The 19,975-nt window shown below is 41.3% G+C and overlaps 4 protein-coding genes across 4 annotated transcripts in view; 2 read left to right on the forward strand and 2 right to left on the reverse strand.

Annotated features, from left to right (window-relative positions):
• Nucleotides 1-1,519: 1,519 nt before the first annotated feature.
• MRPL30 (mitochondrial ribosomal protein L30) lies at nt 1,520-3,535 on the reverse strand. Its single transcript, XM_068680789.1, has 5 exons — nt 3,390-3,535; nt 3,059-3,139; nt 2,206-2,352; nt 1,796-1,869; nt 1,520-1,707 (listed from the first exon to the last, which is right to left on the reverse strand). Exons 1-5 carry the CDS (start codon nt 3,432-3,434, stop codon nt 1,575-1,577), a joined length of 480 nt encoding a protein of 159 aa, XP_068536890.1. The 5' UTR covers nt 3,435-3,535; the 3' UTR covers nt 1,520-1,574.
• MITD1 (microtubule interacting and trafficking domain containing 1) lies at nt 3,463-7,484 on the forward strand. The gene is made up of 7 exons (XM_068680777.1): nt 3,463-3,749; nt 3,895-3,996; nt 4,113-4,249; nt 4,329-4,415; nt 5,094-5,209; nt 5,538-5,598; nt 5,686-7,484. Exons 1-7 carry the CDS (start codon nt 3,596-3,598, stop codon nt 5,779-5,781), a joined length of 753 nt encoding a protein of 250 aa, XP_068536878.1. The 5' UTR covers nt 3,463-3,595; the 3' UTR covers nt 5,782-7,484.
• A 2,832-nt stretch (nt 7,485-10,316) lies between these two features.
• LIPT1 (lipoyltransferase 1) lies at nt 10,317-12,178 on the reverse strand. Its single transcript, XM_068680764.1, has 2 exons — nt 12,022-12,178; nt 10,317-11,779 (listed from the first exon to the last, which is right to left on the reverse strand). Exon 2 carries the CDS (start codon nt 11,512-11,514, stop codon nt 10,393-10,395), a length of 1,122 nt encoding a protein of 373 aa, XP_068536865.1. The 5' UTR covers nt 11,515-11,779; nt 12,022-12,178; the 3' UTR covers nt 10,317-10,392.
• A 2,953-nt stretch (nt 12,179-15,131) lies between these two features.
• The window catches only part of TSGA10 (testis specific 10), a 32,081-nt gene continuing 27,237 nt past the window's right edge, over nt 15,132-19,975 (forward strand). The window contains 4 exon segments of the mRNA XM_068672132.1: nt 15,132-15,197; nt 17,603-17,755; nt 17,758-17,814; nt 18,560-18,625. Of these exon segments, the coding sequence (XP_068528233.1) occupies nt 15,132-15,197; nt 17,603-17,755; nt 17,758-17,814; nt 18,560-18,625 (342 nt within the window).

Consider the following 19,975-nt stretch of genomic DNA (forward strand, 5'->3'; position numbering starts at 1 on the left):
GCCAGGACTTGTGCCATCTCTTTTAAGCATGCTCAGTACTTTGGATGCACTACATGTCCTTCTTCCAGGCTGAAATTTCAGCTTTACTCAGTGGGAACACAGAAATCACCACACGGACTGTACATTGCAGCACAAGATGCTGTGCAGATACTGAAAGGAAGGGGGAAGCAAGAAAACCAACATCCATTTACCTGCCTCATTTTTTCCTTGCTATTCTATATCCTTTTGGCAGAGATCAGTCTTTTTTTTTGTGTCCTTCTGACTGCAGCCTGTAATTTGTTGAAAAATTGAGGTTTTTCAGCTCAAGTTTGCATTTCTGTCTTTGGCCTGTCTGCAGGAACCATTGCACTCTTCAGTGTACTACTACGCCTATCCTTTGTCTTTCTCCTGCACGCAGTATCTCTAGTTTTTATGTCCCTCTACTGATATGCCTATTTGTTTGAACTCCTACTAGTTTTTACTCCTCTCTGCAAGCATGCAGAAAGGATAAACATTCGTTTTCAGCCACTTGTATCCCTCTGATGTTCTCACAACACACAGCCATTAAGATTAACTCCTCTACAGTGACTCTAGCATGGGAGAGACTCACAGCGTGGTAAACTATGAGATTTATGCTTGCTGGAATGCAAATGACTTTATCATTTGATACAGCAGCAGCTTCCTAATTTTGACAACAGCTCTTAAACCGTAAACAGAAATAGTCTTTAAATCATTGCACACAGTACTATTCAAGATAATCCCATGAAAGGTGTTATTTTGTATGTTTGGAGCTCATAATTACTAACCTAAATCAAACAGATATGCTTTAGGGCCTCCAGATTTCTTAGGTCTGCAATATTACCATGAGAAAAACATTAACTTTCACACAGATTATAGCTCTTAGGCTATTAATACTAAACACTTAGAATCAAGAAACACGTATGTAGTGACGTGTTTCCTGAAAGACAAACTGTACAACCTAGCAAGATGTGAATCGCTCCTTCTGTCACTCCCAAATGGGGAGTTCAGGTCCCTATTTTAAGATACATGTGAAGCCAGATGAGACTGTCTGCTAAGGAACAAGTTTGATACCTGAATGACAAAGCCCGACTCAATAAATTAAGCTGTCCATGGATACCCAGTCAGTTCTCAAGTAACTTTTGAACAGAAGCCATTTCAATTCCTGTTCTTTTCTTAGTACAGTAAAGGTAGAGTCATGCACCTTCATTGTAAACCTTTCCTAATAGCTGGGAAATGCACTGTCCATCATTAGTTACATCTATTCTGCTTACTTTCCTGCTTATCTAATCGTCTTTATAAAGGTCTCTAAAAGCTGGCCATAAACTGCAATAATCTAATCAAAATGCTCAAACATGAAGTAAAAACCCCAGCCATCTAGTATTTCAGACAAACATTAGCAACACTGAATTTTATATTTGTACACACGTAACCCTTCCACAAATCTTTTAATCATCAGCATCATCTCTGCCACTTGTACCAGACGTGGTAAGAATTAAGCTTCCGTTTCATACACAAACACTGAACACAGGAGTTAAATTATTTATTTGAGAGAACGTAAATCCAACCAGCACACCTTATGACTTAATTTCTTTCTGCTCCACAGGTTTCAGACGACTTCTAATGATAAGCTCTCCCTTGCTCGTAAGAAAGGTGTCTGACATTTCCTCTTCTGTTGGCAATCCATGAGGTAGTTTCAGCGGCTGTATCCTAAAGGCAGAAGAGTTTGCTTAGTAAGGTTCTGTGACTAGAATGGAGTTATATTAAGTATTCCAAATAAAATAAATAGCTAACAAACCTTATCAGATGTTTAACAACTTTCAGTTTGGAATTCACAGAAGGAATATTTTTGTGCAGTCTTGGTTGATGTGCCTATAAAGGATAGCAGAGGTTTTCAAAATACACTTCTAAAGCACAAATCTCTGTTCACTGAACTTTCCACACTATCAGGAAAGATATAAACCATATATGCAAATTTAGATTTAGAGAAATAATAGTTGTGTATTACTGTTCAGCTCTTATATACATAATCCATTTCTCAGTTGTACTTTATAGTAGCTGTAAAGAAATTGAAGCTTAGTGACTGTAAAAATTGAAGTCCTTACAAACAAGCAAACGTGCAAGAAAAACTGACACCTGAATTCTACCCTATTTCTCTACATATTTGATGTGCATAACAAGTATGAACAACAACCATCACCACAATACCTTATCCAGTCCAAGATTATGTATTATCATCTTTTCCCAATATGGGCGACCAATGACACTTTTTATTCTAGTAACAACATGAATTTTGTGGGGCTGCTCAGGGTCGCCTCCATACTTTTCATGATCTCCAGGCCGTGGCTGAAATACCTAGAATAAAAGTGTCACAGATTGTTTTTCTAAACATGTGAATTATTATTATACTTAAAAAAAATATATTTTATAATGTTTTGCAGATTAATGCATTGACTCTGAAGTTAAGCCATACGACTGCATGGAGATACGCAGAACTATAGAATCATTATGGTTGAAAAGCCCTCCAAGACCATCAGGTCCAACCACCCCCCTACCACCAATGTCACCCACTGAACCATGTCCCCGAGCACTACATATAATCGTCCCCAGGGACGGTGACACCACCACCTCCCTGGGCAACCCATCCCAGTGCCTGACTGCTCTTTCTGAGCAGAAATGCCTCCTCACTGCCAACCTGAACCTCCCCCGGGGCAACTTGAGGCCATTCCCTCTAGTCCTATCACTGGTTATCAGTGAGAAGAGGCTGACCCCAGCTCCCCACAACAGCACTTCATCCACATGTATCTGACAGAAGAACCTCTGTTCAGCCCATGAACGGTGAGTTTTTCCACAGGCTTTACGAATGATTTTAGGAAAAGTGAAACTAAAGGGCATCTTGCAGAAAGACAAGCTACGACACAAATTAAACCCAGCCTCCAGTCTCTTTGGTTTTACAGCCATTTACCCACGTCTCCAGAAATGTGCCACAGCACAGAATTCAGCCCCAAATTAAGCAGGCTGATGCTTAATTCTCAGCGTCCTCAGCCAGGGCAGCACGTACCGCCTTGGGAATCCTCGACCTGGTGAACATCTGACGGGCCCAGACTGCGGGCGCTACCCCCTCGGCCCTCTTCCCCAACACCTAAAAAAAACATTATATATTAAAAAAACATGTAATTAGTCGTCTTACAACACCCTCCAGCAGATTAGTCAGCCGCTTAAATTCACATTCGGCGTGCACACAGCCTGCATTTACTACATCTCGCGGCGGCTTAAGGCAAAGAAAATACCCCGACACTGAGGTACCCCGACCTTTCCCGGCCAGCAGAGACCCCGACAGACCCCTCAGGACCCCAACCAGCCCCTCACAGCCCCCCGGGACCCCCGGGCACCTTCCACATAGCTCCCATCCCCACGGCGCCGCGCCCCGCCGCCATTTCGTGGCGCAGCTCCCCGGCCGGGCACCGCCACCGCCGCGCCCGAGTTCCGAGGCGGGGGAAGGACAAGGCTGAGGCACAGCCCGCTCCCCCGCCTCGGTTTCCATTTCCCCGGCAGCCCGTCCCTGTCCCCGTCCCCTCCCGGTCCCCTCCCGGTCCCCATGTCGCGGGCGGGGGGCGATGGCACCGCGGCGCTGGAGCGGGCTGGTGCGGAGACGGTGAAGCGGGCGGTGGAGCTGGACCTGGCGTCTCGTTTCCAGGAGTCGCTGGTGTGCTACCAGGAGGGCATCGACCTGCTGCTGCAGGTGGTCAAAGGTACCGGTCCCATCGCTGTCCCTGTCCCCTTCCCCGTCCCCATCCCGCTCCCGGTCCTCGTCCCCAGCCCCGTCCCCCCGGGAGGTGCCGGTGCCCGGGTGGCCGAGGTGTGGAGGGCACCGACCCGCGCGGTTTGGCTTCGCAGGCACAAAGGATGAGGCAAAAAAGCAGCGTTACCGGCAGAAAATATCCGAATACATGACCAGGGCTGAGGACATTAAAAAGCACATCGAGAAGGAGAAACAAGGTGGGGAGCTGCGACCGACCCGTGCGTCTTTAACTGGCCGGCATCAGGTGGGCAGGGTGGTTAATGTAGGATTTCTGGCGGGGTCTTTACTGAAAAATCCTTTTTTTTTTTTTCAGATGGCAAATACCATAAGCAAATCAGGATAGAGGAAAATGCAACAGGTTACAGCTATGAAAAGCTTTTCCAGGAGTATCTGACCGAGATTGTTTCTGAAGTTTGGGTGGAGGACCCATACATTAGGCACGTTCATCAGGCAAGTGGATGTTCAGCATAGCACATGCATGTAACAACCAAAAAAAGCCAGGTTACTAAATTAAACCAAACTTTTACAGTTGTATAACTTCCTACGGTTCTGTGAGATGCTGGTTAAGGGGCCATGCAAAGTGAAAACTATCCACCTCCTCACTTCCTATGATGAAGTAAGTGCATAGATCTTGGTTTCTTTTTCCCCGTTCTCAGGTGACACCACACAAACACACGTAACGTGTGTATGTATGTAAAACTGAAATATAAATTTATTCTTACTTACACGAACTTGTTAGAGAAAGGCTTTGATGCCTTTGATGCGGAAAACACAGATTAAGAGAAAAATGAAATGTGATAGTTGAATATAAGTAATCTCATACATTCAGAGTTCTTTGATAAGTCTAACAAATCATTGGTAAGACGGATCTTAAATGAAAAAGATATTTTTGGTAAAAAATTTGTTGTGGAAAATGCCATCAAAAACAAAGTGTCAATATATTTTTTTTCCTTTTCAAACAGCTTATATAGCTTATAAAGCATCTAAAAGATGCTTTGATGAGCTAAAGCCTTTCAAACTATCCCTGCATTTATTCTATATCAAATAGTAATCTGTATCTAGTTCTCAAGGGCTGAGGGCGAGCTCTTCCTCCACATCCTGTAGTATGCCTGTAATCTGTCTGCTTCTTATCCTGTCAACAAAAATACAAATATACTCTCATCCAAGAGACTTTCTTTGAGTTTAAATTATTACTAAAATGGTTTTGTTGGGGATTTTAGGAAGAGGTCACCAAAAATAGAATGTGTGGTTTCAAAAAAAAATAAAAATAAAGTAATATTTTTACTTCTATCAGGGCAGTGGGAGGAATCAACAGACAAGTGGCTTGGAAGAAATAAAACAGTCATTGAGGAATTATGGAGTAACGCTGAATGTTTCATTTTCATCTTCGATACATGATCGAGAAATTAGGTGAGTGATATAAAAAGTCACTGGATGCCAGTTAAAGTCAAACTACTACCTAACGCTACCTTCTGAGATAATTTCTAATTACAGCTGTAGTTAGAAAAGTAGAAGGCACTGGCCCTCACTGGATAAAGTTAGTCCTCCACAGCTTCACAATTATCTTTTTTTTTTTTCTGGAACAGAAGAGTGCTTTCCATTGTTCCATTGTTTGTACAGGTATCAGCTATGCTAGGAAATAATTGTGAAGGAGCTTGTAAGTCATGTGAATATAACTGTTTTTTTTTCAATGTGATCATACACTTACGGTTTTCAAATTTGTTAATTTTGTAAACAGATTCAACAATGGATGGATGATTAAGATTGGAAGGGGTCTTGACTATTTTAAGAAACCAGAGGTAAAAATACTTTGACCTCTTTAATTAACTAACACTGTAGAATAGCTTGTTCTGTGTTACCCATGTCAATTCTGTCAATTTTTGTAGGGCCGCTTCAGCATTGGATACTGTGACTTTGACTTGCGACCTTGTCATGAAACTACAGTGGATGTATTTCATACTAAACATACAAAGAAAATGTGACAGCTGCTTTTAGTGAGTGTTTTTATAAGCATAAAACTGTAATCATGACTGGAAGATACCACTTGGGTCCAGCTGTCCACCACCAGAAGCAAATCCATAATAGGTATTTTGTCCAGCACTCCTTTTTTAATCTATAGGATTAAGAATATTTGTGCCTTTCCACTCAGAGAAAACAAAATCATGCAGTTCACCCACTGTGCTTATTTATTCTGTAATCTTAAGGAATACAATCAATGTCTAAATTTGAGCTTATGGAGTAGGGGTTTTATACTATACCTCAGTACGGGCTCTCAAAGGCCTCTTTACTGTCATTTCTAGTTTTACTATTAATTTTCTTTGTCTTGAGCAAATTTTGGGGTTTGTATCTTTAATTGACCACCTTGCAAACTTCTGTGGCTGAGGCACCGCTTCAGCCCACATCTTCTCTTTGATAAGCAGCCCATGTATTTCATCTGGGTCTTGTATACTAGTCAAGACGACTGTTCTGCTGTGTTTTAATCAATCCCTTAGTAACTGACTTCATGGACTACAAGTAACCCCAAATGTAGCATTCCATTCTCTAAGCTCCTTGCATGCAAACATTGTAGAGTTCAGTATGTGGACATTTTAGAGTCTTCTTGTACATTTCTCTGAATAATGGATTTGGGGCTGGAAAGGATGCAAGCAACGTTCTAGCTGTATTCTTCTCACTATTATTCATATATGTGCTTGTATTCCCTGGTGCATTTCCATCCTTTGCATTAAGCTTGGAAAAGCATATGGTCCTCTCCCAATCTTCCTCTCATTTTAATGTCTGTCCTCCTATTACAGTCTGAACTGCAATGAGCTATTGCCCTGCTACTTAGTCCCCTAAAAAAAGTAATAACTAATTTTTAAATTATTCTAGAAGAAACCCAAAACTTTGTTGTTAATACTGATCCTAAGGGATATGCTAATTGAAAAAAAATGACAAAAAAACTTTTCTGTCTTCCCTTCATCCTCTGGAAACCGGAAATTATCACCTGAGCTGCTGCTGCTTTTTCTCCTAAAACAAGATATTTTTTTTAACCATTGCCAGAAAAATTGCACATTCTGACATGCAGAACAGGCAGTGGCCTATTTTGCAAGTCCCATAAGGAATTTTCAACCTCAGGACTGACAGGTGCCTTATGCTTTTTATGCCTTGTAATACAACATGTTTCTCTATTCTAGTTTTAAGCCCCTGGGCTGTGGTCCTGTACCAGTGCCACAAGAGGCAGCCCTGTCTTCCTTCTCTTGCACATTGCTAGAAACTTTTTAGAAGTTTCTTTTTCCTGATGGCTCATGTATTCCATTATCCTTTTCTCTCTCTTTTTTTTTTTTTTATTTGCTTTATTCCTCTTTTACCTTCTGTCATCGAATGCTGCTATTCTTTTAGTCTTAACTCTGATGCAACATATCTATTCCACAGCTGTCAACAACTGCTCTTTGCCTTGTTTTCTGGGTGACAAGTTGCCTTCTTTATTTGCATAATAATGTCTCAGCTTTTCAGTGTTAAATCAGAAAAAGAGTAACTTGTGCCACAGAAGCTGTACGCTGTCAGTTGGTCTCCCTAAACATTCCATAGAAGCTCCCCGTCTTCCTGCTGTGAAAATGTGTCTGGTCACTGTCATCAATTTTATTCAGTTGTGTGTAATATATGCCAATTTTTCATGTGAATAAAGGTTATTTTTTATGATTTGTAATTTTAGTCATCCATTTAAATTATTTTCTGTACTACGTAGGGCAACTCCAAGATGTTTGATTTCTGTGTCTTGTAATACAACATGCTTCTCTGTTCCACTAGTAAGCCCCAATTATTTGGTCTGGTACCAATACCACAAGAGGCAACCCTGGTTTTCCCTCTCTTCATTGTAGAACTTTTTCTGTGTTTTCTAATTGTGAAATCAGAAGCTAAGGCTAATGATTTCCTTCCACTTCTTGTGGATATGAAGCATTTACATACGTACAACTAAGCCTTCAGTGACATACTAGTTGGCAGCGTGCTGCAATTTTTACTTGCAAGTCCTTTGTCCATGCATAGTTCCTTTCATTGTCAGTAGGAACAATGCCAGAAGAGGAATGGGCATCAGAAAATGGAAAATAAAAATCATTTGTCCTCTTCAGCATTTATGTTATCACAGCAATAGAAGAGCACAAGTTTTGCAATCATTTCACTTATTTCAGGGACTCCAGCATATTGTTGGATGAGATGATCTTGGAAGTCTTTTCCAACCTTAATGATTCAATGATTTCTCTCCTAAAACATGAATGTTTAAGTAAATAAGAGTTTCTGGACCAAGAATAATCCCTCTGAACAGTTTTCTTTTGAATTTAATTTAGACAAAACAGTGCACTTGAGTAGCACCTTGGAGTACAGAGTGCCTAATGTACCCTAATTTCAGTGGCATGCATTTTTTTGATTGGCACAAGGAGGCATCTAAAAGAAAAACAATCCCAAACCACGGATTTGAGACACTCTCTGGGAAAAAGCAAATGATTAAGCATTTTAAAGGATAGTTAGAAAAATATCTAATTACTACTAACCCTTTGTTCCCCCAAGAATCGCTACAGGAGGAAGAAGAGTCCTAGGAGGGTATTTGTGTTTTCCCTTGCTCTCCCCCTGTAATACTGGCAGATCCATAAGCATCACTGGATTATTAGGATGTGCCAAATTTTTCTGCAGTCACAGGTCAGAGGGGACCTGTGATACAAGCACCTTAATAGCAGCTGCCAGGGCCAGGATGTTCACACCCCGTGGACTTCTGGAGATACAAGATAGCTAAAGAATTTCCAAACATGAGTGGAACCTCAGAAATTTAGAGAATTGTGAACTGTTACCAATTGTTATAATCCAAGTTAGGCTGATATAGACCAGCTTGTGAGTTGTTAAGCCTCGTGAAATCAGACAGTGATTAATAGGGAAAGCTGGCTGGCCTTCCAAGGAACAATACTGAACTTAGGTCAGCTGCAAATCATCTTCAGGTGACACAGCCAGTCTGCCCAGGAAAAACAGACTGGGCCAAAATACGTAATTGTAATATACAGAGTACGGGGGAATCCCTTCCAGGCTGCTTGGACTACCCCAAGGAAGTTTTTCACTGGCATACTGGCGTAGACAACACTGCTGAAAAAGCTCCAGAGGCTGTGGCAGCTGCCTTCGTTGTAGGCTTTCAGCCAAAAATTCAAGAGCAATTACGATTTGTTGCTGTTGTGTGGCAGACTAAACCTCTTAACTGAAGGGAGTTACCCTTGCTAATCTCTGCAGTGCATGTCAGGAGAGAGAGACAGTGACACTAAATTCATGGCACTGCAAATTCAACATTTTGCTCCTGGAAATGCCAGCAGAAATATAGGAGCTAGAAGAAACTGAGGCAGAAGAAGAGGAATAGAAAAGACTCGTCCTCCATGCCACAGTCTCAGAAATGTAATTAGAACATCCCGTAGGACATAAACATCATTGCTCCTTTACTTTCTTTAGACCAGATTCGTCTTTTTTTATCTTGCCCTCTTAATGTCAAGATTGCTTCTCGCCTACTTGACACTGGTGCTCCTCGATCCAATTTATGTGCTCTGATTTTCCTGTAGCCCCACTTCTGATCACCATGCTTTCAAGCCTTGCTGCCCCTCTTAACCTAGAAAAAGACTTATGAAAATTGCTTGTACTACATACTGTGCCCCGGTTGGAATCTACTTTGATATGCCTGCACCTAAACAGGGCAAATTTACAGCTCTTTTTGCTGAGCCTCCCATTTACAATTTAAGTACTCCTCAAGGGTAATTTGGTGGAGTCGGATAGCCTGGAAGTACATAAACTCTGTAACAGCCTCATTTGGGCAGTGTTCCCGTCAGCAGAGACTGTCACGCTGCTGCACTGTGTTCTCTCCTATAGCCACGGCAATAAACTGCTCCCATTCTGACCTAGTCAAAATGGCATTCAGGTTATTCTGCAACAACAGTGAAATAAATCTTCAGCCTTTCTTTCATGATACTTTGGTATTGAGCTGTTATTATGATTTAACATGAAAACTGTCACTTTCAGTTCACTATTGCCTTCCAGTGGCAAGTTTTCTGCTAGTAACATGAGGAAGCTCTTCCTCCATCTGTATTCCCCCTTTTGGCTTACACACCAGTGCTTACAGCAGCAGCGACTCCCATCATTGTGCCTGGTAGGAAGGAGGCACACGGAAGGCACTGAGACATGGCCTTTGAGCTGCTATCTGCAGGGAAGGAGATAAAGACTAAGAAGCCAATGCATGAGCACAGCATCAGTTTTCCATCCACCCCATCTGGTCTCTGTCAGCCAATTTGTACCGTCTTTGCCGCAGAAGCAGTGTGGGATGCCTGCACCATTCTCCCTGGTTTAAGCAGCAATGATGTCTGTCAGCATGGGGCAATAAAGGGCTGCTGCCTCTTTCAGTGGCTTACATCTTACAACTTGGGAACCTTTAATACAGGCAGAGTGAAATCTAATTGCTAGTATTTAGCAAAAGCACAAGATGAAACAGTTTTGATAGCTAATAAAGAAGAGTAAAAGCTTGTAGAAATTAACCCTTTAATTCTGTTTTCAATAAATTAGCAGCAGAGGTTTAATTAATAATTTCAAAATGCGAGTCACATTAACATTGTCATATTCTCACATAACAGATTCCACTTGCTGTGCAACTCGTCATCTTGTGGACACATTCTTAGTAATGTGCTTGATAATGCAGTGGTTTCGGTTGGGCAAAACTTACTGCCAGAAAGGCTCTTCACCAGTTCACTGCACAGGGCTGGTGGCAGCCACTGCTCCGGCAGATCAATGTTACAGGCTTCAATTCTTCCATGCTTTACATCCATATCTACTTTAACATCAAGAACAGAATCCTTATAGACCATGTTAAAACACGTGCTAACGCTGAACTTTGGTGTCTTCCCATAAATCCATTCCCAGGTTTGTAGTTCTTTAGATTTATTATTAATTCCAGGAAGCACAGTCTCATCAGTTGGGTTTATTAAGGTGATATGATGATCTATTTGGTGTTGCATAGCATATTCTTCAGCAATGGCATCCAGTAGCATCTCACAAGTTAAACTAGGATCCTCTTCAAAGAGATTTTTCACTGATGCAGGCACACTGGGAGTGGCATTGCTTTTTAGTCCTTTATAAGGGCTCTTTAGCACATCAGACAAAACAAACTTATCTGCATTACAGAGTAAGGTACAGTGGTGATAAGCAGTTGTCCTTCCCAGCTTTGCAGCAGTACCTGAGATTTTGTATTGCCTATCTAGCAAGATGTCATACCTATCAGTGACATGGATATTTAACTGCGGCCGCAAGGCTTTCAGTGCCTTCACAACTAGCTTCAAGTTTTCCATTCGTTCATATTTTTTCCTCGTTGTGAAGAAAGTCAAATTGATATTGCCTAAGTCATGGTAAACTGTCCCTCCTCCACTTCTCCTCCGGGCTAATTTTATATTTTTTTGCCTCATTAGCTTGAGATTGCATTCCTGCCAGGGATTCTGATGTCTCCCTATTACCACAGCTGGGGAATTTCTCCACAGGAAGAGGACCTGCCGGTTCTCTAAATTCATGTGGTCATGGATCCAGTCTTCCACTGCAAGATTGTGGTAAACATCATTAGAAAGAGACTGGATAATGAGTCCTCCATTAGCTGCGTCTCTGAAGCCAGCTTTTGGAGTCCTGAGGATGCAGGATAACTGTAGGCAGTTCTTGAATGATGACTGGAGTACCATGTTTTTAATAATGAAATAGGAGATGAAAAGAATATGTGGCCTGGTAAAGATGAAGATGGCAAGCACACAACCTGCTGTTGTGACAGCAAGGAACTGCTAACTGCAGTCATGCTCTTCCCAAAGTAAAAATGATCTCAAACTGCTGAGTTACAAGGCAGCCTTCTCCTCCAGAGGCTGACGATGCTGTTCCATCCCTGCCATGTGCTTCACACAAAAGCTGGGGCTGTCCGAGGAGCGTTTCCTTGCAGTTGGTCACCTCTAGCGCCTGGAAGACCAAGGGAACAGGTTGGAAGTAAACTCTATTTTCTCCCTCAATACATTCTCGCTTGTGTTTTGCTAAACTGAGCTGTAGCACTACAGCTTTATGAGTACCTTTTCACCGATAAGAGCACCACACGAGTGCACTGACTCCGTGAGGAGAAAGGTCAGGGAACCCCTCAGCCCCGCGCCCCCCGGCCGCCATCTTATAACCCCCCCGCCGCCATCTTCTCCCTTCTCCCACCTCACCGGCCGGCCCCGCGCTGCTCCCGGCGGGGCGGGGAGGGAACGGGGGCGCCGTTAAAGCCGTTAAAATCGTTAAAGCCGTTGGCGGCCCCTCAGCGCCCTCCTCAGCGCCTTCCGCTTCCCGGGTTAGAGGTGCTGGAGCGTGCGCCGCCGGCAGGGGCGGGCTGGGCTAAAGCCCTGCTTTAAACCAACAAGCAGCCGCAGTGGGGGAATGTGGTAAAGGTTTGTACGTGTGTACGTGGTATTGAACGGAACGAGCCAGTGCTGATCGTCACTCGGACCATGCCAGCTAAATTCACAACATATAAAAGCGGACGGCTTGTGCAAGGCGAGTCTGTGCAATTAATTCCTCGCCACGGGATGTTCTGGATGCTAGAAGCTTTCACGACTTCACAGGGAGACTGAACAAGTAAACACCAATGCACAGAGGCTTAGCAAATTCAGAGAAAATATCCACGGTGTTCATGAAGATACAGAGCCTAAATGCTGATGGTGTAATTGATAACAAGTTGGAAATGATCAAAGGCTAGGTGATCACAGACTGTATGCACCAGATTGTCTTCACATTTGTACTGATTAGGGCAGTTCTTAAAGTCTGCAAGACCTAAGCCATAATTCTACAAGGCCTATCATCTGTATTTAAATTGAGACTTGGGGGGCAATGCTCAGAGCTGCAAGTTTAAGTTTTATCCTCAGTGGTACCCATATCTCTTGCCAATGTACATGTATTCATGAAGGATACCTTACATGCTTTCTCTCTCATTCCTCAGTAATAGAACTCCCAAGATATGAAGGAATTGTAGACAAAAAGGTGGAAGAGTGGGTTGTGAGAAATCACAAATGTAGGCTATTCCTTTTGAAGAAGAACAGTGACAAGTAGGATTCTTTTTTTTCTTTCTTGTTCTAGAATTAAGTGACTTGGGAAGAAACACCAAACTGATATCCTTATTCAGATGAAACAAATCATTCGAGGAAGCAAATTGGGGTTGGGAATGGAATTCCCAGGTTTCTGTATGTTCACTTTACCAATAAAATTGTTGGAGCCTGAATCAACTTCATCTCCTGAGTGAAGAAACAATCCTAGGCCACCTACATTCCCTGAAATGTGAAGGAGAAAAAAAAAGGCAGATAAAGGGCGAGAGATTAAAGATGAGAGCTTGGGGTTGTTTCCCGCTGAAGAACTGGAGCGTTCACAGCAGGAACATAACTTACAAAACCCTTAAAAGAAATGTGTGGGTGTAGTAGGGCAAGTGAACAGAAAGAAACTGCTACCACATGAGAGAGAGACTAAAAGGAGCCTGATGTGACATGCACCCCAGCACTTGGCATATTGCGTTATCACATTAAAAAACAAGTTGGTAATTATTCTGAACAGTTTGAAGTGGGCATAACTTGTTGCTAAATTAGACTGGTGATATCTCAGCTTGGCACTGGGGTGGACTGTTCCCTTAATCCGTAGCATAAAAAGCACATGGACTTCATCCATAAAACCGTGTTGATTTAGAGTTCCAAATATTAGTTGGTATAATGCAAAGGTGAACTCGAGCCCTTGAACGCTGGTCGGAGGAAGTGAAACAAATCCTTTGGGATTTCTGATGTTACTGAAAGCAAAAATATGCGGGAGGATTTGTTTCCATTTTATAGTATTTACAGTATTTAGCCCTCAGAAATTTGTGTTGCGTCGCTTCCACGTTTTGCCATGGGGTGTCAGTAAAAACATACTGTCAGCTGTTGGACACCTTGCTTTTCAGGGTGAAAGCAGCCTAAGGCAACTTTTTGTAATTTTATTTTTTTAGTTAAAACCAGAATTTTCTAAAAATGCTGTGAGCAGAACACTAGGTGGCCAGTTAAAAATGCCTTGGGGGGTGTTTCTCATGTGCTGATGAGTAAAATACATAGTCAAGGAGAAGTACTTCTCCTGAAAAGTGGCTATTGCTGAGGGCAAACCCAGCAAGATAATTCGAAATATTGTCAATATGCAAAAAGCATGAATTTATAAACTGAATTTATAAGAGCATGAATTTACAGACTGGATTATATTGCATTATAAACCAGAATATGCATTCACCCCTTGACAGGATCCAGCAACAGCTGCTTAGTGACGCTTTTCCAGATTTTTTTTATTATTATTATTTTTTAATTTCTAATCTCTTGCTTGTTTTTGCCTCTAGTGTTTCAGCCCTGAGACCTGTGAGGATTCTGGAAGCGGGGTTAAGGAGCAGAGGAGCCGGGACCGGGGAGGCAGCGGCGGCGTGAGGCGGGCAGCACGCGGGCCGTTGCCCGGCGCCCAAGGGACGCGCGGGGCGCAGCCGTTGGGGCGTGGCGGGCCCGGCCTGGGCAGCAGGGCGGGGGGAGCCAGGAGGGGAGCGCAGCGGGGTGAGCAACCGGGACGGGACGAGGGGCGACCGGATTAGGGGCCGTTTAAACTAGCTGGGCGTGGTCTAGCCCGTGGGATCTGACTGAATGCAGGGTGCTGGTCGGTGCTTGGCTGAACATGAGCCAGCAGTGTGCTCAGGTGGCCAAGAGGGCCAGCAGCATCCTGGCTTGTGTCAGGAACAGTGCAGCCAGCAGGAGCAGGGAGGTGATCATTCCCCTGTACTCGGCTCTGGTGAGGCCGCACCTCAAGTACTGTGCTCAGCTTTGGGCCCCTCACTACCAGAAGGACATCGAGGCCCTGGAGTGTGTCCAGAGCAGGGCTACGAAGCTGGTGAAGGGCCTGGAGCACAAGGCCTGTGAGCAGCGGCTGAGGGAATGGGGGTGTTTGGTCTGGAGAAGAGGAGGCTCAGGGGAGACCTCATTGCTCTCTACAGCTACTTGAAAGGAAGGTGTGAGGAGCTGGGGGTCAGCCTCCTCCTGCAAATAACTTCAAAAAGTTCTTTTCCACAGATTGAGTAAAAGTAGTACTGTGAGGGAGCAAATGCTGCATATTCTACCTGCAAATTTGAATCCTTAGCACAGTGAGATGCTGAGGCACTAGCAGCTTTTAAATGACTGTGACCTGCTATCTTCCCTTTCTGGAAAGACTTGGGTGATGCACATAATTGGAGATGGTTGTGAGTATCTCGGTCAGAGAGAACAGAATGTTAGGATAGGATCCACTTATGTAATTTGACATGTCAAATGATGGTGGATGTAATAGAGATATCCAGGCTGTCTTCATTGTCAGAGGAAAGAAACAGGTACTTCTAGAACGTGATTAATTTTAGGATGAATGTCCAAAATGGATCATGTGAATTGCACTTAGAAGTCTCTTTGTAGATACCCAGAATTGTCAGCTGAATCATAGTCCTAAACAAAGCCACCACTTAGGGTGCTGCTTAAAAACATGTTGAGGCTATTGGTCAGCCTGATGGTGACCAGGATTTGACTCAGACTAGGGTGTATGTGGTAGTGAAATAACATGGTGAACCAGCTGCCCTAAAGTTCCTTGAAACTCTTGAATGTAAGTATGGACAGAAGCTGTTGTGGTCATGGTGCTGGTGCTGAAGAACTTCCTGCTGGTGAACAGTTGCATGTTTGTATTCTACTGCTGGATCTGTGGGCTTCTTCTAGTATCACAGGCACAGTGCACTGGCAGGTACTGAACTGCACTGCGAGGCATCGGTGTGCTTGCCACTCTCCCTGCCTCGCTGGCTCTTCCTTCTCTCACTGAGGGGCCCACTCCAGCAACCTTACTTTATCATACTTATTCTTAGAAAGTTGCCAGAGAGCACTCTATCTTTCTCTCCTTTCTTTTATTCCAAAGTGTTTATGGATTTCTGAGGAATCACAGGCTGCACTACTATGAGTTGATGATAAGTAGCTGCATGTCCCTGTGTTTGGCTGAACTGAATGGAGTTTGAGTGTTTACAAGTGTTTCTGCCCATGCTTGATATGTTAGAAGATGCTGGTAGGTGGAAATAATTTGCACGTTATGTCCATGTTTCTTACTAACATGTATTTCTTCTGTCTTGTTATAGCAAATGATGATGATAATGCTATTCTCCATCCTTTTGTGGGTAGGGATTACAGAGGTGGTACTGTTGTCATCCCTGGTTTGTGTTGCTGGAACAGGCTGTCATAAGCTAGAGCAGAGTGCAAAGACATGCTAGGAGCAAAGTTGTTTGTACTTCAGGGTTTTTGTTGGCTATGAAGTTTTGTTGGTAGAGTACTATTGGGTTTTGAGTCCATAAAGCCTTAAGGGATCAGTATTTTTGTCTGCTTAGACACCACTTTCACCGTATAGCATCATGTACACAACTGCAATTAGTTAAGGCACTCAATTACAATTCCTGCTTCATAAAGGAGATGGCTAAAAAAAAATATTTTCCATGAAGAATCCTTGATTTTGTAGTCTAAATATGGCAGCTCTGAGTGCATGTCGGAACTTTCTTGGTTTTCCAAGAGCAGGAGAAGAGGGGAGAAAGGTATAAATTGGCTGGATGGAGCAATGCAAATGCTTTTGGTATCACTAGTTACTCGTGGCTTGTCATTGTAGGTGTTTACGTAATAGATGATCCGATGCAGAGTAGGATTTAGCTTCCATGCCCTTCGTTAGCAGTTCTGTTCTCACTGTCAAAAGTGGGCACCGTTGTGGACTTCCTTCAGTAACAGCACAGCTGTATTCTCCCCAACCTGTATAACTCAGTAAAAGGGCACGAATTCCAAACCACAGGTACAGATACGGCCTGTACTTCTCTTCATGCATGTTTTCTGTTTGTTTTTTTCTTTTTAAAACTGCTTTTTCACTCAAACACTCAGAGTAATTATCACATTTCTAGGTTTGTGACTATGCTTAGGTATTAATTCAGTAGCATTAGTTGGATCAGGTTTGATGAAAATGTAAAAAATAAAATTATAATGAAAACCAATTCATATTTTGTTCACTGACTCTTAATGTATTTGCATATCCATTGAGCAGAAGTGGTAAAATTAAAAGCTACAGAATGTCACATGACAGAGTCCACCCAGTAAGCTTTTTTTTGCAAATAATCTTTCATGTCTTTCCAAATAATGCAAAATGCATTTTTTTTACACTGCTAGTAAAAAGAAGAAAACCCTTGGATTATTAGAATCAAGTGAACGTCACAGAAATCACTACTGAGATACTGACTTTTTCGTGCATTACATGATCAGTCTGTGTAAACAAGGGACTTTCTGCATCGCAGCGTATTCGTTTCTTGGTTAGACTGGGATTGTAGAAATCTGAGGACTCAGAACATTGGAAAGCTGTATGAGGAACTGATGCTCCTTTAAAATGAGGTGTTAAGGGTGAGGTGATACTTGCCCAAATAGTTAGCAACTCTCGTGTCTTAGAAAAAGGCCATATATATAAAATACATACTTTAAGACAGTGTTGTTTCAAGGAAATTATTAATTCTATATTGATTAGTCGATGAATTAATATTAGTAATTGATCTGATAAATTTCTGCTGGCCTTTTGTATGTACGGCCCTATCTCAGAGGTGATTGAAGGGCTCTCCTAAGATCTGACAGAGCCATGGTAAGGCTGTTGAAACCTTGAGACCAGGCCTCTTACTGTGAAGTAGTTCCTGCAGATCCTTGAAGATGAGATAAAATATTTTATTCTTCCTTGTCCTCATAGATTGAAGATCTGAAGAAAATAAACCATGAGCTAAGGCAACATGTCATACAACTGCTTGAGAAGAAGCAAGTGGTTGAAAGTCAAGTGGGTAGGCTGTCCTGTAAAAATGATCATCTGCATAAAGAACTTGCTGTAATTGCCAAACTGAGCAGCTGCAAAAAGGAAACCATTTCTTAGTGAATACCACTGGTAAGGAGCTTGAGGAAGCAAAGGTATCTGTTTATTAGAATTAATATCGTACAGTGATTATTTTAATGTTACTTCCTAATGTGGGAATATATTTTTTTTGTTTGTTTGCTTGACCTTTTCAGCTGAATTTTTAGCTTTCATCTCTACTTTCAAGTATATTTGCTAGAATGAAGGAAAAATAGCTTCTGATAACTGTCATCTTTTTCAAGTGTAAAATGGTTCAAGGATTAAAGTCACATTTGCAGTTGAAAATACTGCAATTTCAGTGCAGATTGCTTTTGATTTCACATGATAATGGCAAATATCATTTTATGCACATGCAATTATATGATTCAAATAATAGTATTCAGATGGAAGAAAGGATAGTTGTTGGCCATTAGTGTAACTACATGTATATTTCTTTAGTCCATAGGGATAGTCAAACTGTCCCTAAATTCAAAAGTTTCTTAGTAAAACAGTTATTGGAACAAGTATCGCATGCTCCCTTTTTTGTTTCCTCACCCAAGAGTAATTCAACTACTAGTGGTTTTCTGAATCCTGGACTGCATCTGAAGATAAAACTTCTGATTCTCCTCTAGATTAAATTTATTATTGGTAAATAGTGTTTTCAGCCTATGATAACTAACCAGCATATACAAAATATTAGTTGCAACAATAGCATGTACATAATAGTAACATGTAGAAAAGAATACTTCAGAAAAAATGCTGGATCTGCCCTAACGATTATAAAAAATGTATGCATCTTTTTCTCTCAATTTTTTATGGTAGATTCAAATCCGACGCTAACAGAACAAGATAAAGAAGCTGTCACACTCAGTGGAAACACTAAAATCTGTGAGTTAAACATGCATTCTTAATACATATGTAGCTATGAAATCAGACAATTTCCATATTAAATTATCATTTTAACTAGTTAATTTTGCTTGCTTTGTTTTCACTGATAACAGGTGAGTTAAAGAATGGACAAACGTGTCTGTTCTTATTTGTAATTCTCTTGCTAAATGGATGGGAATCTGTTTCTGTTTTGCAGCTAGTTCTAAGGATTTTGCTTTTGAGAATCTTTTTGAGAATCTGACTTTTTTTTTTATGAAAATATGTTTACCTATTTTGAATACCTTGTAAATCATTTATGAAACAGAAAGAAACAACATTTATATTTAATGTTTTTATCTTATTATTTTATCTTGTTTCAGATGTTACATTACTGTTGGAATATTTAGAAACATCTACAATGTTGTAGAAATATTTGCCAGTGATAAATGTTACTTATCAAATTAACATTTGAATATATTAAGTGGATTCCTGAAACATAAATTGTTAAGTTGTTTGTTTGTTTTTAGTCATGATTTTAATTTCTTTCCATAATTTTAAGATTTGTCTCAAAATTCTGGGGTGGTGGTGAGTGTGAGGGTATAATTTGCTTTTTACTTTCATGTATGTTATATTTGACCTTATACCACAATTCTGCAAAGAATCCCCTCTAAAAAACAAACAAACAAAAAACACAACACTGGGCATGTAGAGCTTACTGTTACCCCTGAAAGATTTTGATTCTTCAGCCAGAGAGTTTGGAATTTAAGAGCTAGATTCGCTGAGAGATTTAGGGGACTTCTATAACTTTTTAGGGATTTAAAGTCTATTTCTGAATTTGTCTTAAAAAAAAAAAAAAAAAAAAAAAGGAAGAAAGAAACTTGTGGAGCTTAATACTCCCTAGCTGCTTAAACTTTCATGAGTTCAACAGATGGATTGTAACAGAGAAGGATTAGTTTATTAGTTTTGCAGTTTTGAACTCTGGAACCACAGTTCATCTTCAAAATCTGCTTTAGGCCCCCGCATTACTTTCTGGATTTCAACTAGAATTAGTTACGCATGATGTTATTTCCATTTCAAAAGTTCATTTTTCATGGATCTTATGTAAACACAGTGACCTATTTTTTTTTCATACTAAAAAATTAAGGAGATATTCCAATACAAATCTATTTAATTGTCCTCCTTAGTTATGAACGGATATATTCCAAGTCAGTTAACACTTAGCTTTTATGGCCTTTTCTGTCCTGTTAGGTCAGCTTTAGAAGGACATTCAAGCATTCTCTGCAATTTAACTTAAAAGAGAAAATACTGTCATTCAGAAGTTACTTTGAAATATTATTTTTAAATGTTTATTGTATTTATATTATAAATATT

Source organism: Anas acuta, chromosome 1 (assembly GCF_963932015.1).
Source record: "Anas acuta chromosome 1, bAnaAcu1.1, whole genome shotgun sequence".
Lineage (NCBI taxonomy): Eukaryota > Metazoa > Chordata > Aves > Anseriformes > Anatidae > Anas > Anas acuta.